The following is an 18,002-nucleotide window of genomic DNA, read 5'->3' on the forward strand; positions in this document are numbered from 1 at the left end:
AAAGCAGGGATCCTGCAAGAATTAGGGCTTTTGATTCATCTTTTAATTCCAAGCCTAAGACTACATCTTTCTCTACATGTGGTGAAGTCTGATTTTTCGGAAGCTGCTCTCTAACTTGGAGCGTGGAATAGCCATGCTGGGTAAAGGCAAGCAACAAGGATACCATGTGGTGTCCCCAGTAAGTTACAAATTCCACTGGGAGCCAACCCAGACCCCCTGGATGTAAAGGAAGACCCAGCACAATTAGCAGTGACAGCAGAACCTGCTTACAGAAGGAAATTATACTGGTGAGAAATGTGCATTTTCCCAAAGTCTGTTTCCCAGAAGCCATGACCATAGCCATGTCACAGAAGAAAAGACAGGAGTCTAGCCCTGGCCAGGTAGCTCAGTTGGTTAGAGCATCATCCCAATACGCCAAGGTTGCAGGTTCCATCCCCAGTCTGGGCACATATAAGAATCATCCAATGAATGCATAAATAAATGGAACAACAAACTGATACCCCTCTCTCTCAAATTAATAAATAAATTAATAAAAAAAGAAAGAAAGACAGGAGTATATATCCTCTCAGGAGTGAAACTGATGGCTTTAACCATGGTAGTTGCCCTTTGGAAACCATTGAATAGAATGTCCAAAAAGCACTGTGAATTCTGATGACTTCATTACATACCTTCACCCTTCGCCAAACACTGCTTCAATCTACCTTTTCTTACCAATTCCTTCCCAAATAGCGTTTTTTTAAAGCAAACCTATTGGGGGGTGGGAGTGGGGGTTCAGATAAATAAAATTCTGGGAGTTTCTGGTACAAGGCAGAAGGATCAATCTCCAAGAGCAAAAGAGAACCGCAGAGACCAGTTCTGGTGTTCAACTACCGCAAATAAGCTAACGTGGTTGACTGGCTTTGCCTGCACACGGCCAAACACATCCAGTTAATGAACGCTCACTCCAGCTCGTCCTAAACTCAGCAATGGATTCCTTGCTTGAGTACCCAGTTCTCTCAATGATTTCAGGGAATGAGCCTGTGTGGAGTGGATGACTGAGCCTCCTCCTGGAGAATGGACTTTGGGAAAGAACTCAGAACAGTTGGGCTGGACGGCTGACCTGGGCCAGGCCAGTCCCTCTGCCAACTGCTCAGGTCTTTGGCCAGTACCGGCAATTTTGTCTATTGTAATTTGGAGCACTGGAACTTCGTTCTAAAACAGCGGTTCTCAACCTGTGGGTCGCGACCCCGGCGGGGGTCGAACGACCAAAACACAGGGGTGGCCTAAAGCCATCGGAAAATACATATTTATTATACAATACATTTTTAAATAAAATATGTATTTCCAATGGCTTTAGGCGACCCCTGTGTTTTGGTCGTTCGACCCCCGCCGGGGTCGCGACCCACAGGTTGAGAACCGCCGTTCTAAAAGAACAAGGGGACCATTCTAGGTCACTGGGGAACCACTGTCTCATGGCCTCTGGGAGCAAACTCATCCACCCTGGCCACTCGAGCAGAGGATTCCAGAGCTACAGTGGCTCTAAGAAGGAGGGGTAGGAAGGACCCGAGAAAACACAGGGGTCTGGCCCGAGGACAGGAAGAGGGCCGAGGGAAGCAGCTCGGTCATGGCTGGTGGGAGAGGGGAGCTCTCCTCCGCACCTCACGGACCTCCTCAAGAGCAGAGGGTTCAGCAGGGAGCAAGAAAGGGTGTCGAAAGAATACGGACTTTGTGGTCAAATGAACCTGGGTTTGACCCTGGGTCTGCCACTTCCTAGCTGGGTGACCTCGGCCAAGTTACTTAATCTCTCTGGGCTCTGGTATTAATTCTTCGAAAAGGAAATACTATTAGAGGTCCACAATCCCTGATGCACAACTCCGAAATCTAGAAAAAACTGTGAAAACCAAGTTTTGTCATAACCTTTCTGGCAGCAAAACCTGACGTTGATTGGGCACAAGGCCCCTCTTAGTCTCTATTTATCCAATGTACTGTAACCAGCTCTTTTTAGTTGTACAGCAGAAATCTAACTTCATGGCAGGGTGCTGCCCCAAATCCTGCTTGAGTGTGTTACATAGTAGTATATACATTTCATTGATTTTCTAAATAACAGTATAAACATTTAAGGCTTTTCTAAAAATCAAAAAAATTCTGAATATATTTGACCTCAAGGGTTTGGATAATTTGTATTACCCCTTAGACACCAGTTGTAAGATTAAATGAGAAAATATGTGTGAAATAACTAGTAGAGGTAACGGCTTTTAGGTTTTGGTAAGTCAGAACCACCAATGATTAGACTTGTGTCACCAGAGTGTTCAGGAAATACGTTAGACAGTAGATATAACCCTCTGTAGGATGCTATGCGTGGAGTGAGTCATGAATACTGTGCTGACATAAACATTTTTTTCTGTCTAAGACTTTTCCTTTGATATTTGAAGATGATAAAGGAGAAAGAAGAAAAACGCAGTCAACAATCTTAATAATGTAATCATCATCACATGTGTCTCGTAGTTCAAACTGGTAACAGAAGCTGAAACTCCTTAATGCTTTATTTTCATACAATACATAACTATCATATCATTCCACATATTAAAAGAGATGAACAGACACCCTAAGTTATGGGACTCAATATGCACGCCTCCTCCTTTACCCCTCTCCGTAATGTCCCTTTGGGAAAATTATCTGACCTGGTAGATCTATTCAGCACCTGGCATCAAGTCAGAAACTATTTTAAGACCTAGACTTAAAAAAATAGAAAAGAGCAAACATACAAAAAAACTAAACAAATCAGCTAACTGGGTTTTCTGCGATGCCTGGAACTTGGAAGTGAAACCAGTGTATCTAATAATAGACTACAGGCACTACAGTGAGAACTGTTGAGGCCCTTCATTTGAAAAGAGATTTTTAAGGTCTAAATTGTTAACTTCAATAAAATGTTTGGGTTGTCCTCCCAAATTGACCCTTCAAGGGTATGTGAGTTACACCTTCAACTCAGGCTTGTGCACCGGCCAAAGCACTTTCTCTGTTCTCTGCTTCTAAGTACCACAACGGAAAGTGCACACGTGTGCACTCTGGGAGCCTGCCCTCTCACACAGCTCATCATTGCTCAAGAGGGCGGCACGCACTCAGAAGTGCTCAGAGGAAAGGCTCAATAGAAGCTGGTGGAATGACCTCCTTAGTTGATGAACCCATCAATTCATGAATGAAGGAAGGACAGCTTGGAGATGTGTGGAGATAATCACCCCTTTGGATAATCCTCATGGGCTTCCTACTCACCATGGGAGAAAGTCTAAAATCTAAAACCTAAAGGTTGTCTGGCTCCAACCAACTTTGTTTTGATTTACATTTCTTCCTTTAATTCACCAAGACCTCCAATGTGCCAAGTTTTCTATTCCTTTCGGGCCCCTCTAGGTGCTTTTTTCTATAAAAATTGTCCTCCGCCCCCCAAACCTAACTTTTCCTTCAGTGCCAAGCTGAAAGCTGAGATGGCGGTTTCCTAAGAGAGGAAGACCTCCCTCAGCCCCCCAGAGAGGTGGTCTTCCTCGTTCTGTGCTCCCCCACGTCTCTATGCTTCTCTGTCATGAAATTCCCACCTTTGTTTGATGTTGTTTTTCTTCCTGAACTCTAAGCTCCCCAAGGAGAGGGAAATGCCTTGTTCACCTCAGTATGAACAGATGTAACACAAATCCTATTTAAGAGGGACGTCTTCCTTTAAAAATCACATAAGAACCAACAAAATAAAGCTTCCAGATAATACTTTCTAATAATTGGTCTTTGAAAATTACTGGATCCTTTAAAAAAATATAAAACCCCTATTATCCTCTATCTTTGAAAGATAGGGAAACTAAAAGCAAAAACAGGTACGGTTTCAACTCCTGGGGTATGGTTAGGGAAATTCGTAGATTTCTCTTTCCTTATCACATCTTGGCTCTCAGTGGATTTTGCTTAAGGTGAAATTCCAGCATGTCATTAGCACGATATTCACAAGAGGAAAAGTTAAAAATTATATTTTTCATCACCTAACACTAAATCATCAATCTGAGTCATGCAGCAAAGCAACTGAGTCACCTCTTCCAGCATGAAACACAGAGGGGTACATTAGTAACATCTCCATTCATAACACCGAAGCTGGAGCCAGCGGTCCTGACTCTGGCCATGAATCATCCAGTTTGGCCACTTCGAAAGATGTGTCAGCCTCCTTCCTGATTGTGAATTTGGAGGTTGGCTGGCCAAGCAATACTCCAAATGTTCCCAGGCATGGATAGAAAGCATATTACATTTTGCATTCAGTTTCTTTCCATCCATGTTGTAATCCTGGGAAGCCCTGACACCTACTTGAAATGTTCAGGAGATGAATGTGAAAGAATGAGGTACACACACATCGTTATCGTGACTGTGCTCAAGGCGACAGCCAGAAGGGAGCAGTGAGCAGACCTGAGTGGATGAATTAGCCTCTTACCAAAGGGGCAGCCATCAGCCCTACAGGGATGGGATATGGGAGAGGAGATTAGCATCAGTGTGGGGGGAAGTGCTGGGAAAATCAGTACTGCGCTGCTGGAATGCCGAGGGCAAACAGTAAGATCCTGTCTTATTTTAAGCCTGGTGGGGAAGAATGATGGACCACAGCAGGTCAGGGAACTAGGGGACAATGAAATGTTTTTCTTGTTTTAGTTGTGTGCTAGAAGTGAAAGGGGCACTATGGTGAAGTGAAGAAAATACCCACTAAGCATATGTACCTGAGAGAAGGTTCTAGAATGAAAAATGTAACGGGGGCTAGGTCGGTGGTACCAGCTATACTTGATAGGAGAACCTTGGTACCTGCCTCCCATGTGGGCAGAAGGGGCTGAGATGCCCGAAGAACCCTCCTCTGTCAGACTGGGGGTTCTTATGCAGGCCACTGAGAGTCACTTACTTGTGAGTAGGTTTCCCAGACTGGGCTGAAGTCAAGTGGTATAAAAAGTTTTTCTAGAAAGCCGTATAGAACGCCCAACTGGTATCTCTGTGTTAAGCCAACCCACTGTTAAGCATGAACAAAAAAACCTCCCTTATAAGTCCTCTTTGCCTGAAACACTCAGCTGACCACTGTTCTGAGACCTGGAGAAATTAAAAAACATACCAAGTCATCATGCTTTTCCCTTCCTCCATTCCCTCTCTTTCTAAATAATTTAGTTCAAAAGCCACGAGGTGGAGTTGAACAAGAGGGTGTCTCCAGTGGGGGTGGGAAGAGCCACTGTGACCCAGAGCTGTGTGCTGGAGCCAGAATAAGATAGGCAAGGGAGCCTGACCTGTGGTGGTGCAGTGGATAAAGTGTTGATCTGGAAATGCTGAGGTCACCGGTTCGAAACCCTGGGCTTGCCTGGTCAAGGCACATATGGGAGTTGATGCTTCCAGCTCCTCCCCCCCTTCTGTCTCTTTTCTGTCTCTCCCTTTCCTCTCTAAAATGAAAAAAAAAAAAAAAAAAAAGATAGGAAAGGAAGAGTGGTGACCTGGCAAAGGGAGTTGGAGTCTAAGCTGGGTAAGAAAAACAGGAGATTGGTTGCATAAGGCAGGAGAGGATTGATCATATCATTAGCATATTGAGAATAGGAATCAAGTATCTTCTTATCAAGGAGGAGGTTTAAATATAAAAAGAGAGAAAATGAACACTGAGACTATGAGATTAGAATTAAAGATATCAGGGTGAGCTCATGGTTTTCAAGATAGATAGACAGACAGAATATGTACATATTTTCTAATTCTGTCCCTTGAGAGTGCTTGTGATAAACCAATAGCAATGAGCACACCAACCAACCAGATCATGGTTTCTAACTACTACTCTCACTAAAAGGAGAAATGGCTGATTTCAGGTTTAGAAAAATATAAAACATGACCGGGACATTTCATGGTGCCCAAAAGACAGACGTGTCCAAATAATAATGAAGACATGTCAAAAGGACCCTGAAGTTATCTTGTAAGGACTTCCATGAGCTAAAACTGAACAAATTAAGGATAACAGTAATAATAGAAATGTATTATAACCCACTGAATATAAGAATCCATGAGTCCATAATGATATAAATAGACAAAATGAGTAGATTTCAAGTGTGATGAGGAGCAGGATAAAGATTACATAGAACCAGAGTACCTCCCCATAAAATACGTATTAATTACCAAAGGAAAGAGTAACTCTACTGTGCAGAAGCCTGGCAGATACTCCTTCAATCAGGTGATCAAAATTAGTACTTGTGTAAAAAGTTAACATCTGTCCCTGTGATGGGTCAAATTAACCCATGTCCTACCTGACTGGATACAGTGAAAAGAAAATAAACATCATGGCACAGCAGTAGAGTGGCAGCCTGGCATGTGGATGTCTGGGTTCAATTCCAAGTCAGGGCACACAGAAGAAGTGACCATCTGCTTCTCCACCCTTCCATCTCCGACTTCTCTCTCTCTCTCCCACTCCCACGGCCATGGCTCGAATGGTTTGAGCAAGTTGGCTCCACGCGCTGAGGATGGCTCCATAACCTTGCCTCAGGTGCTAAAATAGCTCAGTTGCCGAGCAATGGAGCAATGCCCCAGATGGGCAGAGCATCGCCCCGTAGAGGGCTTGCTGAATGGATCCCAGTTGGGGCGCATGTGGGAGTATGTCTCTCTGCCTCCCCACCTCACACTTAATAGAAGAAGAAAGAAGAAGGAGAAGGAGGAGGAGGAGGAGGAGGGGAAGGAGAAGGAGAAGAACAAGAACAGGAACAAGTAGAAGAATAAAAAGAAGAAGAAAATAAGCTCTCATTTCTGTAGTTTCCTACTAAAGATGCAGCACTTAAATGACATCATGAGAAAGCATCAGACAAACCCAAATGGAGAAACGTTCTACAGACTGTGGGGCTGATGGAGCATCATGCTGGCAATTTACTTGCCAGTGGTCGAAAAAAGATAGTTAAACTTGGGAACTTTTCTTTAGGTTGAGATTGTTTCAAAATTTAAAAATTAATAACAAAAGGAATTACCCTGTGTCACTGTAGATTTGATGGAAGCCGAGTGTCAAGATGGGATTCAGATTTGGATGGACCACTTTAAATGCCCACAGTTATATATAACTGCTCACAAAAATTAGGGGGTATTTCAAAATGAATATGAAGCTCTAAAATACCCCCTAGTTTTTGTAAGCAGTATATATTAGGGTAATACTTTTAAATTACCTCTGGTGAAAAACAGTTTTTTCTCCCAATCTATTACAGACCAATACTTTTTAAACCAGGATTTGAGGACAATATCAAATGGCTACAGAGTTTTCAAATGCTTACCCTCACTGCCTGTATTTATGTCAGCATGGTCCCATAACCAACACTTCATAGACTAGCTTAGGCCACACTTTCAGCAGCGTCTCACTGTGGTTGAATGTGTGGCTCTCCAATCACCATCATGTCCAAGTAAGAAATAAAAACCACTGGTCACACTGTTACCCTTAATGGTAGCAGTAATAACTACCACTATAATTAGCATCAACTGTCTATACAAAGTATTCCAGAAAGGGCCTGCCCAGGCGATGAGGGAATGGATGAAAGACCTACTTTTTCAAATAGTAACTCAACGTCTCGAAATGGGTCACAGGACATGAATAGATGAGACCACCCCTAATTACAAAGTCGTTGCTTTGTGGTGACTGAAAGCAAACCCAGTCATGTAGAAGGAGGAACAAAAGCATCTTCTCTGGGTCAACCTCTAACACCAAGTCATGGCTGTCATTACCAGGAAGGGACCTCCCATCAGAAAGGATTAGTAGAGCACATCCCCCAATCAGACGGGTTTGATTTAACTACAGACACCAGGGGTTAAGCTGATGACTCCAATAGTCCACATGGGGCTCACACAGGCCCTTCCTCTGCCAAGAAGCAGCTCCTTCAAATAAGAGAGAACAATTCTCTGTACTAAACCAGGACCAGAGCAGAACGACGAGACAGGAGCCATTGCATCTTCTGGGAAACAGCTAACACCATCCAGGCTCGAGGTTCTTCCAGAAGACACTCTCACAGTTCCACTGCATGTCCTGAATGCTGAGATTTGTGTGCTAGCGCAGCCTGGACTTTTATTCCAGCCACACACAGAGGAGGCCTGCACACAGAAACCTGCAAGCTGAAATCAATCAACAGCATCTGTCTCCGGCCCGCAGCACCTCACTTACCGGGAGCGGTTTTGTAGTATGACATCCGGGAGGGCAGAGATAAGGCGTTCTTTGCCCTGGAGCTCTGGGTACTCTGCAAGACTTGTCTCTGCCTCTTCAGCTCCTCCTCCCTTTCCTGGGCTGCTCGGATCTCTTCTTCGATCATGGACAAAGTCCGCTGCTTCCTTGACCTCAGCTTGAAGGGCCCAACCATCACGTCAGACTCTTGAGTAGCCAGGAGAGAGGCCGTGCTTCTCAGCTCAGCTGCCTCTGAGTACTTGCTGAAATAGCTGCCTTCTGGTCTGGTCTCCTCCATGTTTATTGGGCCACTGGGCTGCACTGCTGGCAATGGTGGGGAGGGTCCCCCCCGTTCCCTGAGCACCCTGTCTTCAGCAGGCAGGATCTTTGGTAATACATCCCTTTTCTCTTGAACAGGAGAAGACACCTGAGGTGGTTCAAATGTGCTCTGAGGCTTCTCTGAGCTAGGAGCCCCGGTTCCAGCTTCCTCCAGAGTTGCCTTAGGTCCCTGCTGTCCTGCTCCACCCTTGCTGGGTCCAGACACAGCTCTATCCACCTGCTCGGCAATGGCTTGTTGAATGGCATTTTGCACCAGGAGACCAGCCTGATATTCCAAGGGATCATCAACCGACGGAGAGTCTCCCAGCGTGGAGGAAGGGGAATAGAAACCATGATCACTAAATGATTTGGAGACACCTTCTCCTCGGCCTTCTGAAGGGTTGTCAGTTTGGGGAGTCTGAGGCAGAGAAAAGTCAGCCAGTGAATTATCCTGGAGGGCACTGGTTGTCTCATTGGAAGCGCCGCTGTCGCTGATGTTGTCCATGCTGAAATCATTGGACAGGGTCTCCAGGACGGTGGTATCCTGGGACCTCACCGACAATTCATCCAAACCAGAGTCAAGCTCCTCTTGGGTCAAAGAGACGTTGACGGATCTTGAAAACTGATCCATAATCCCAGGGTCATCATCCTTGACCACGGTGAGGACAGCCCGGGCACTTGTGAATTCTCCGTCGTCCGCCCACAGTTTTGATAGGGGTCCACGTTTGGGGGGCTCACTATAGGGCCCTTCCTTCCCCTGAGGGGCTGCGCTGCCCTGGCTTCCTCCCAGAGACTGGCTCTCCGGGGCACAGTGGGCTTTCTGCCCCCTGGCGGCTGATGCACCACGGTCTTCTGGAGGACCCGCGACCGAAGCTGGTCTTGAGATGGTCAGTGGCTTGTCTGAGTTGATTGAACCCAGAGGCCTGTAGAAGGGCTTGATGGAGAAGAGCCTGGGTGTACTCTGGCCCTTGGCCACTGTCGGTCTGGAATTCTCCATGAGCTGGAACTGTTTGCGAGCAGCAGAGAAATCTATCTGCTCCGTGACGACATCCACCTTCACATTCTCGGTCATGCTGGACGGTTCCCGCGAGGGGGCAGGGGCAGGGGCAGCGCAGAGCTGCGGAGGGGGCTGCTGCTGCTGCTGCTGCTGTTGCAGCAGCAACTGCTCCTGCTGCGCCCTTCTCTCCTTGCGCTCCTTGTACTTCTTGTGCGACTCCAGGTGCTCCTCGTCCAGCTGCTCCTCGATGCTTTTCTCCTGGGGAGGATTCCACCATTTGGCCGCAATGCCAGGGTTCTTTTTCACGGCCTGGCTCCGGATGAGCTCTCGCCTCTCCTTTTCCAGCTCCAGCATCTCTTCGGTCGGCCTCACCTTTCGGACGCAGTACTGTTCTTTCTCGTTCGCGTCGTCCTCAAAGAGCTTGGAGGGCTTCTTGTCCTCGTGGAAGGCACGCAGCTCGAACTTGGCTTCCTTCTTCAGTGTGGTGAGCGTGAACTCCCCATCTCGGGACGAGCACCATGAGCTGGTGGAGGAGCTGGGGCTTGCGGGGGCCTGCAGGCTGTCCCCCAGCAGGTCTCTGGGCTGGTCGGGGGAGTGGCCATTGGTTCTTTCGCCCTCTGCCATGGGGTCAGAGTTGCTCTTACTGAGCTCAATGTGAGGAGGCACCTGCCTGCCAGCTGCTCTCTCCATGGGTTCTGGCTGGACAGCTGTGTGGGCAGGTGGGCTCGGGCTGCCCACCAGGATGGCTGTGCCGGGCTCCGGGGAGGATGTGCCGTTGTATGTTCCGTCCACAGCAGAATCACAGCAGTTGGCCTCCAGCACCTCGTCTAGATATCGGATCTCACTGGCCACGTCATTATCCAGAGATTCATGGTGATCAGCGAGGAGGCCATTGTGGGGGGGCGAGTAGAAAGGGGAGGGATGGTCCATGGAATGTGGAGTAGAGGTGATTCCGGGAACACTTTTACATTCTGCAACAGAGACCTCAATTTCCATGTTTTTGTGATCTGGGGGAAGGGAGCTGACCACGGGATCCAGGGGGTTGGCACTACAGTTGTCTCTTTCGGTTTTTAGCCGGATATCATCCTCGGAAAGCTGAGGAGGCTTCTGGAATAAAGAAGAAATGAAAGTCAGGCTTAGATAACACATTTCTTACAGATGTAAACACCAAGAAATTAACTGATAACTAACAGAATGGAACATTGAAACAACAACGATGAGTTCTTTCAAATAGAGATTTTCCTTCTAATAGTGCATCACATGTTCATTTTGTTGTTATAATAGGTACCTACACCTCTCCATTATACAGGTTCCATTTTGTTTATTGGGGTCCAGAGCACGTTCAATCAATGCTAGTCCTTTTTTTTTTTTCTGAAGTGAGTAGTGGGAAGGCAGAGAGACAGACACCCGCATCTGCCTGACTGTGATCCAGCCAGCATGCCCACTAGGGGGTGATGCTCTGCCTATCTGGGGCATTGCTCTAGTGCAAGGGTCCCCAAACTTTTTACACAGGGGGACAGTTCACTGTCCCTCAGACCATTGGAGGGCCAGACTATAAAAAAAACTATGAACAAATCCCTATGCACACTGCACATATCTTATTTTAAAGTAAAAAAAACAAAACAGGTACAAATACAATACTTAAAATAAAGAACAAGTAAATTTAAATCAAGAAACTGACCAGTATTTCAACGGGAACTATGGGCCTGCTTTTGGCTAATGAGATGGTCAATGGGCTCCTCTCACTGACCACCAATGAAAGAGGTGCCCCTTCTGGAAGTGCGGCAGGGGCTGGATAAATGGCCTCAGGGGGCCGCATGCGGCCCGCGGGCCGTAGTTTGGGGACCCCTGCTCTAGTGCAACTGGAGCCATTCTAGTACCTGAGGTGGAGGCCCTAGAACCATCCTCAGTGTTCAGGCCAACTTTGCTCCAGTAAAACCTTGGCTGTGAGAGGGGAAGAGAGAGATAGAGAGAAAGAAAGGGGAGAGAGGGGAGAAGCAGACGGTCGCTTCTCCTGTGTGCCCTGGCCAGGAATCAAACCTGGGACTTCCACATGCCAGGCTGACAGTCTACCACTGAACCAACTGGCCAGAACTCCTAGTCCCATTTTTTTAATTTAAAACTAAATTAGGACTCTGATCATTTAAAGATGTACTCAAATATCTTCTAAAGTAGAAGACATTATACAGCAAACATACCAGAGTCTTCCAAAATATTCAGAGCAAACTACTGCAGGACAGTAATAGGAGTATTTGTGTGTCCCCAGCTACAAAAAGGAGATTCTTTTGCATGAAGAAATTTTCTTGAAACCATGATTCTCTGCCAAATGTGATACAACTATGCTGGAGACAAGAAACTTCATAGAAATGTTTTCCAAAATAAAATACTGGAAAACAGTCGACTCCTTCAATTACTCTTTACAGGCTCCAGAGCCTGGCTGCGTGGCTGTTTGGCTATGTGCATTATAAACACCATCCCCAAAGCCCCTGACTGTACGGTTCTGTTCTCCGGGACTCCATCAAAACAATACTCCTTAGTTTAGGAGTGAGTGTTGCTTTGAAAAGCTAGTGTCTGGTGGCACCTCTCCCCTAGTTCCTCAAAGGTTTTATTTTATTTAACCGCAAAATTGGAGCTATCATATTAACTCCAATTCTGTGGGTAAACAAGAACACCATATCTTCTTAATGGTTTTATACATCATATTTTGTCATCAGTTATCAACCCCATGTAATTCTGTTATTGACTTTAGTAAGATTAATTTCAAATTCTAGAGTAATTATTGTTCCATACTGAAGGACTCTGGTTTGTCTCAGATAATTCAGCAGTGAATTATGAGCTTATTTTGAGTTCCCCTCAAAGATGTCACTAACCCCTTGGGGTTAGCTTTATTTCCTTGTCTCTGCTCTATGTTGTACCTGGAATTACGGACATAGCACCATGCAAATTGGCAACAGGGTACAGATTTTTTATTTATTTAAGTTTTAAAAAATTTCAAAGGCTTACAATATAATATTAAAACCTCACCTTAAGATGATTCTAGGGGATTAATTTCAAAATCCTTCCAAGGAAAGTGGATAATTATAGATTTGTTCATGAGACAGAGAAAAGCACAGTCATTCAGCTACTTGCTGTGCTCTGCTGTCAGAATACTGAGAAAACCCTCATGGTTACCCAAGCACTGACTGGGAGGTTATCCCTGAACCAGATGCTTATCCATGAACTGGGGATTTCCTTCACTCCTCGTTTCCCATACCCCACTTCAGACTTCAGTCAATCGAGTGATGTGTACTCCTTCTTTCGTACAGGCAAAAGATGATCTAGTCAAGGTCTGGTCTTTGACGAAGCCTGCTACTTAATATCATTGTAATTGCATTTTAATTTTATTGTTGACTATTAGCAACTCAAAATCTTTTATCTTTATAGTGAACTACTACAGGAGCACGTCAAAAAACTTTTATTGTTCTTTTAAAAACATTAACTAATTTTTTTATTTTAGTAAGGCGATTACCAGTGAGTTCTACGCCATTAAGAACCACAGAACATTTGAATGCCTAAACGTACTGGCCACCATTCAATTTCAAGTAAACCCAGGTCACAATGAGCTCACCCCATGCCAAGCTGTTATTGGAATAAACAGACCAACACAGAGAGAAGCATAGCACTGCTATGGAGAAATCAGATTATCCTTCACCACCACCCCCCCAGCTCCATTCAGTCAATGATTTACTGATAATATTCTTCATGGGAATAAGTGGAACTTTCCTCTTATGCTTTTTGGAGACTGAGGAGAGGAGAAAAAAGTAGTAGGAGCTGCTGGGATGGAAATACAGTTAAAAATCACTGCTCTACTGAAATACAGAACACTTTCAAAAAGTTGACAGCCTGACCAGGCAGTGGCATAGTGAATAGAGAGTCAGACTGGGATGCGGAGGACCCAGGTTTGAGACCCTGAGGTCGCCAGCTTGAGCGCGGGCTTATCTGGTTTGAGCAAAGCTCACCAGCTTGGACCTAAGGTCGCTGGCTTGAGCGAGGGGTTACTTGGTCTGCTGAAGGCCCACAGTCAAGGCACATATGAGAAAGCAATCAATGAACAACTAAGGTGTCGCAACGAAAAACTAATGATTGATGCTTCTCATCTCTCTCTGTTCCTATCTGTCTGTCCCTATCTATCCCTCTCTCTGACTCTTTCTCTGTCTCTGTAAAAAAAAAAGAGAGAGAGAAAGTTGACATGAGAAGGAAGAGGGCAGTCTAACATGAAAGAAAGCTAAAAGGTAAATAATTAATTCTATAGTTCATTTAATCATTCATCCCTTCATGAAACACATGAGAGGCTTATTCTGCAGGCCCATAACACAACTAGCTCCACGATAAGGTCCAGACAACAACACCTTTTTCTTAACAAATATTAAATTGCCCACGCTTCCCAGAAAGCCATGTCTGTTGTGGAATTAACTTGGTCTAGTTGGGCGGAGTAAAAACCTTCCCTATATTTATGTCTTGTAGTTGTTGAGACTTTCTCCACAGCATTTCCCCAGAACACTTTCTGGTCCTCACATCACCATGTGTTTTTGTCTTGGATGTTTCCTGGCTTCATGTTTGATGATGGATAAGCAAGTGCCCTGACAGTGTTCTTTTTTTCTTTTTTTTTTTTTTAATTTTAATGAGAAGCAGGGAGGCAGAAACAGACTCCTGCAGGCACCCCAACCGCACTCCACCAGGGGCCTCTGCCCATCTGGGGCCCTTGCTCTGTTGCAACCAGAGCCATTTTAGCACCTGAGAACCACCCCCTGCCCCGAGGCCAACTTGCTCCAGTGGAGCCTTGGCTGCGGGAGAAGAAGAGAGAAAGAGACAGAGAAGTGATGGGGGAAGGGTGGAGAAACAGATGGGCACTTTTCCTATGTCCCCTGACCGGGAATTGAACCCAGGACATCCACACCCTGGGCCAAACCTCTACTACTGAGCCACCCAGCCAGGTTTATTTTAAAACTTAAAAATTCTATCGGTTCTTTCCAAGGCATACTCTCTGAATGAGCAATAACTATTCCAATTCAAAATCTCAAGTCTGAGAATAGCATCTAACAGTACATTTTTTGCAGCATCAAAGAAACTACCTTTGTCTTGGCCTGTGAGGGCACTGTGGATAAGGTGTCAGTCAACCTGGAATGCTGAGGTTGCTGGTTTGAAACCCTAGGCTTGCCAGGTCAAGGCACATATGTCAAGCAATCAGTGAACAATTGAAGTGAAGCAACTATGAGTTGAGACTTCTCACTCCACCCACCCTCTCCTCTCTCTTTAAAATGAATAAATAAAATCTTTTTAAAAAATACCTTTGGCTTTCAGTCAGGAATCATGAGTCTGTTGGTTATGTTTTCTGTGATGTGTCCAACTGATATTTTTAAAATGCTAATTATTGGTTAAAAGCCAAAGTTTGCGGTCCCAGGGTAATGTGAGACGCATCTTTTCCAACACATTTAAAAATATATATATATTTAGACACTGGAGGGTGTAAACGGGATAGAGGCTCCCCATTCTGTTAGTTACACGTGCCTGCCCCTTCCTCTTCTTTCCATAAATTCAGAAAATCCTTCCTGACAATTCCATCTACTTCAGGAAGTAACAGCTACTAAGCCTTAAATCCTAATGGGGGTAGACATATCTGAAGAAATAAACAACTCTGCATTACTGACTCACAATCATGCACCAGAGGTCCAGAGCTTAACAAAGAGCAAATTCCTGAGTTTTATTCTCAGCAGGAAGAATTTACCTTCATGCAAGATAACCTGGTGTGATCAAAGCCACCAGCAACTGACACCAGGTAAATGGAATTGGGCTGCAAATCCCAGTCTGAATTTGGCAGGAGTCTGGACTTGACATTGTTAAATGATGTCTTGTTTAAACCAACAAATGCTTATTGCTCCCTTTGAAGATCAGAAAGACCAGAGTTTTCTCCATGCTTCAGATAACATGAACCTGATTTCAGATTCAGATAAAATGCATATTCAATAAATGGACTGGAAAATCCTTTCTGAAATGAACTACGCCCCAATGCAAAAAAACAAGAAGCTATGAAAGGACCACTTTCAAAGGTCAGAGAAAGCTTAGGGTGCTAAGGGGCCCGTGGGAAATCACTGGCTTCCTCCCGCTAACACTTCAGGTGGAGTCCTAACAGCATGGCACAGGATACCTGTCTTCCCAGAATAGCTGTCAGCTGGGCAGGATGTCTACTCTACCATTTACTTTAAAATACTCGGGCAGAGACACTGTAACACAGCTGTGTGTGTCTGAAATTAGTTTAAATTATATTCCAGGGGTAGACAGTCATCCTCATTGGGAATATCCGCTCCAAGAGTGGTCAACCTGGATCTAATCAGAAATGCCATGCTCCCTAGGGGTGGCTTCCTTCTTCCAGTAGTTCAGCTCTCTTTAACTCCCACAAGGACTCTGAGGCCTTGCTAATTGGCAGTAGTTAAGGTGAGAAATGAATTTTCATTGGTGAAATGAATGGCTTGTCAATTAGCATAATAAAATGCTAGAATTGGTGGTGTTCAGATTTAGACTAGAGTAATTCTCCACCCTTCCATGACTAGGTCACATCAACAGAGGAGCACCTTGGCTGGTACAGCCTCAGGGGTGGTGCTGGAAGTCCGAGAACTAAACAGCCCTGTGCCCAGCCTTGGGTTATGATGGTTGTTGTTTAATACCCACGATGTAGTAACAGAATCCTGCCTTTGTAATAGTGCCACATCTGTCTTTGTGCAAGGTAGGGTTGGAGCATCTGGAACCTATCAGAGCTGAGACTTCTTTGAGATTACAGAGTGATCTTATACCTCCTCTTACAAATGTGTATTTAATAGATGTCTCTATGAGCACCAGAATTTGGTCTAAGACCTGCTTTTTCTATTACCTAGTGGCCAGGTTATGTCTAAAGCTATTATTGACCTAATAGTGTTTAATAATTATGTAAAGCAAATTAGTTATGGTTTAATTTACAACATAGGTGCCCATGTCTCGGGTAAGAGTTCTGCCAGACCCTGTGCAAGAACATGAACCTCTTCTGAGAAAATAACTCCTTTGTAAACACGGCTCATAATAATCTCTCAAATCTGTTTTGAGACATAAATTAGATAATATATTTAAAAGAGCTGGGTGAGGCCCTGGCCGGTTGGCTGAGTGGTAGAGCGTCGGCCTGGCGTGCAGAAGTCCCGGGTTCAATTCCTGACCAGGGCACACAGGAGAAGCACCCATTTGCTTCTCCACCCCTCCCCCTCTCCTTCCTCTCTGTCTCTCTCTTCCCCTCCTGCAGCCGAGGCTCCATTGGAGCAAAGATGGCCCGGGCGCTGGGGATGGCTCCTTGGCCTCTGCCCCAGGCGCTAGAGTGGCTCTGGTTGCGGCAGAGCGACGCCCTGGAGGGGCAGAGCATCGCCCCCTGGTGGGCAGAGCGTCGCCCCTGGTGGGCGTGCTGGGTGGATCCCGGTCAGGCACATGCGGGAGTCTATCTGACTGTCTCTCCCCGTTTCCAGCTTCAGAAAAATACAAAAAATAAAAATAAATAAATAAATAAATAAATAAATAAAAGTACTGGGTGAACTGTAAAACATAAATATAAATGTTCATTATTTTTAAGCAATTTTACACTAAAATGCAAATGACCAATGTTAAATTCTTGTCAAGAGCAGGCTGGCTTTCCTTTGGGGAGAAAGCAGGGTGTGATGGTGAAGTGTTGCTGTTGAGAAGAAAAAAGAAAATCAACATGAGGAGATTAAAGGACAAAGGCCCAGGCAAAGATGACGTCAGATCCTAGGCACCTCTAACTTCCCCATCTTTCCTCTTCCCAGCATTCCAGATCTTTAAATGTCAATTTTAGGTGAAGATAAGGACACTAAGAAAGATGCCTTTACTGCTGCAGGAAACAGAATAATTGCATAAAATATCCTTAAAAGTCAAATTCTGGAGGTGCAATAGAATGGACAGTCAAGAACTACCTCCACCTGGGGCCCTGGTCACATGGGAGATGGAGGTGGGGTCTCACATAGGTCTGAACAGAACCTGGTCCATCCCTGACACTCTCTAGCCGAGTAAATGAGCAAATGAGCATCAGGAGCCTGTGCTCGGGATGTGATGAGGGCCATGTCCCCGTTTTATTGTTGACACGTCCAAGAGTTTATCACCATGGTGGTACATGCACCGACACGATCTCCACCAATGCTCACAATAGGACCCTTTGTTACCTGGGAAAGGCAGTTTTTACTCTGGTTTTAAAACTTTAGAACAAGAGAAATCAAGGCGCTTTTCCCAAGACCGCCTGGCTAGCAAGAGGCACAGCCAGGATCTGAAGGCAGTTCTTCCTGCCCTGGCACTTCCAAAAGAATTCTCAATGGCCGGAGGCTTCCGAAAAGACACGGGGAATGTTAAGAAGGGCGGGTGGATTTAAAGAGCATTTATTTGGCTTTCTGGTTGATAGTTTGCACACTTGACTCTCCAGAAGTCATGTGAGACTCATGCTTTGGCTGCAGAAGTCAAAGACCCCTTTCTTCTCTTTATTCAGAACTGGCTAGA

The 18,002-nt window shown here is 45.2% G+C and overlaps 1 protein-coding gene across 5 annotated transcripts in view; it reads right to left on the reverse strand.

Annotated features, from left to right (window-relative positions):
- PALM2AKAP2 (PALM2 and AKAP2 fusion) overlaps positions 1-18,002 on the reverse strand; it is a 449,455-nt gene that overhangs the window by 19,810 nt on the left and 411,643 nt on the right. For all 5 annotated transcript variants that reach the window (XM_066256553.1, XM_066256554.1, XM_066256555.1 and 2 more), the window contains one exon: positions 8,135-10,553. In XM_066256553.1, the coding sequence (XP_066112650.1) occupies positions 8,135-10,553 (2,419 nt within the window). The remainder of the gene's footprint in view (positions 1-8,134; positions 10,554-18,002) is intronic.

This window comes from Saccopteryx bilineata, chromosome 2, assembly GCF_036850765.1.
Source record: "Saccopteryx bilineata isolate mSacBil1 chromosome 2, mSacBil1_pri_phased_curated, whole genome shotgun sequence".
NCBI lineage: Eukaryota > Metazoa > Chordata > Mammalia > Chiroptera > Emballonuridae > Saccopteryx > Saccopteryx bilineata.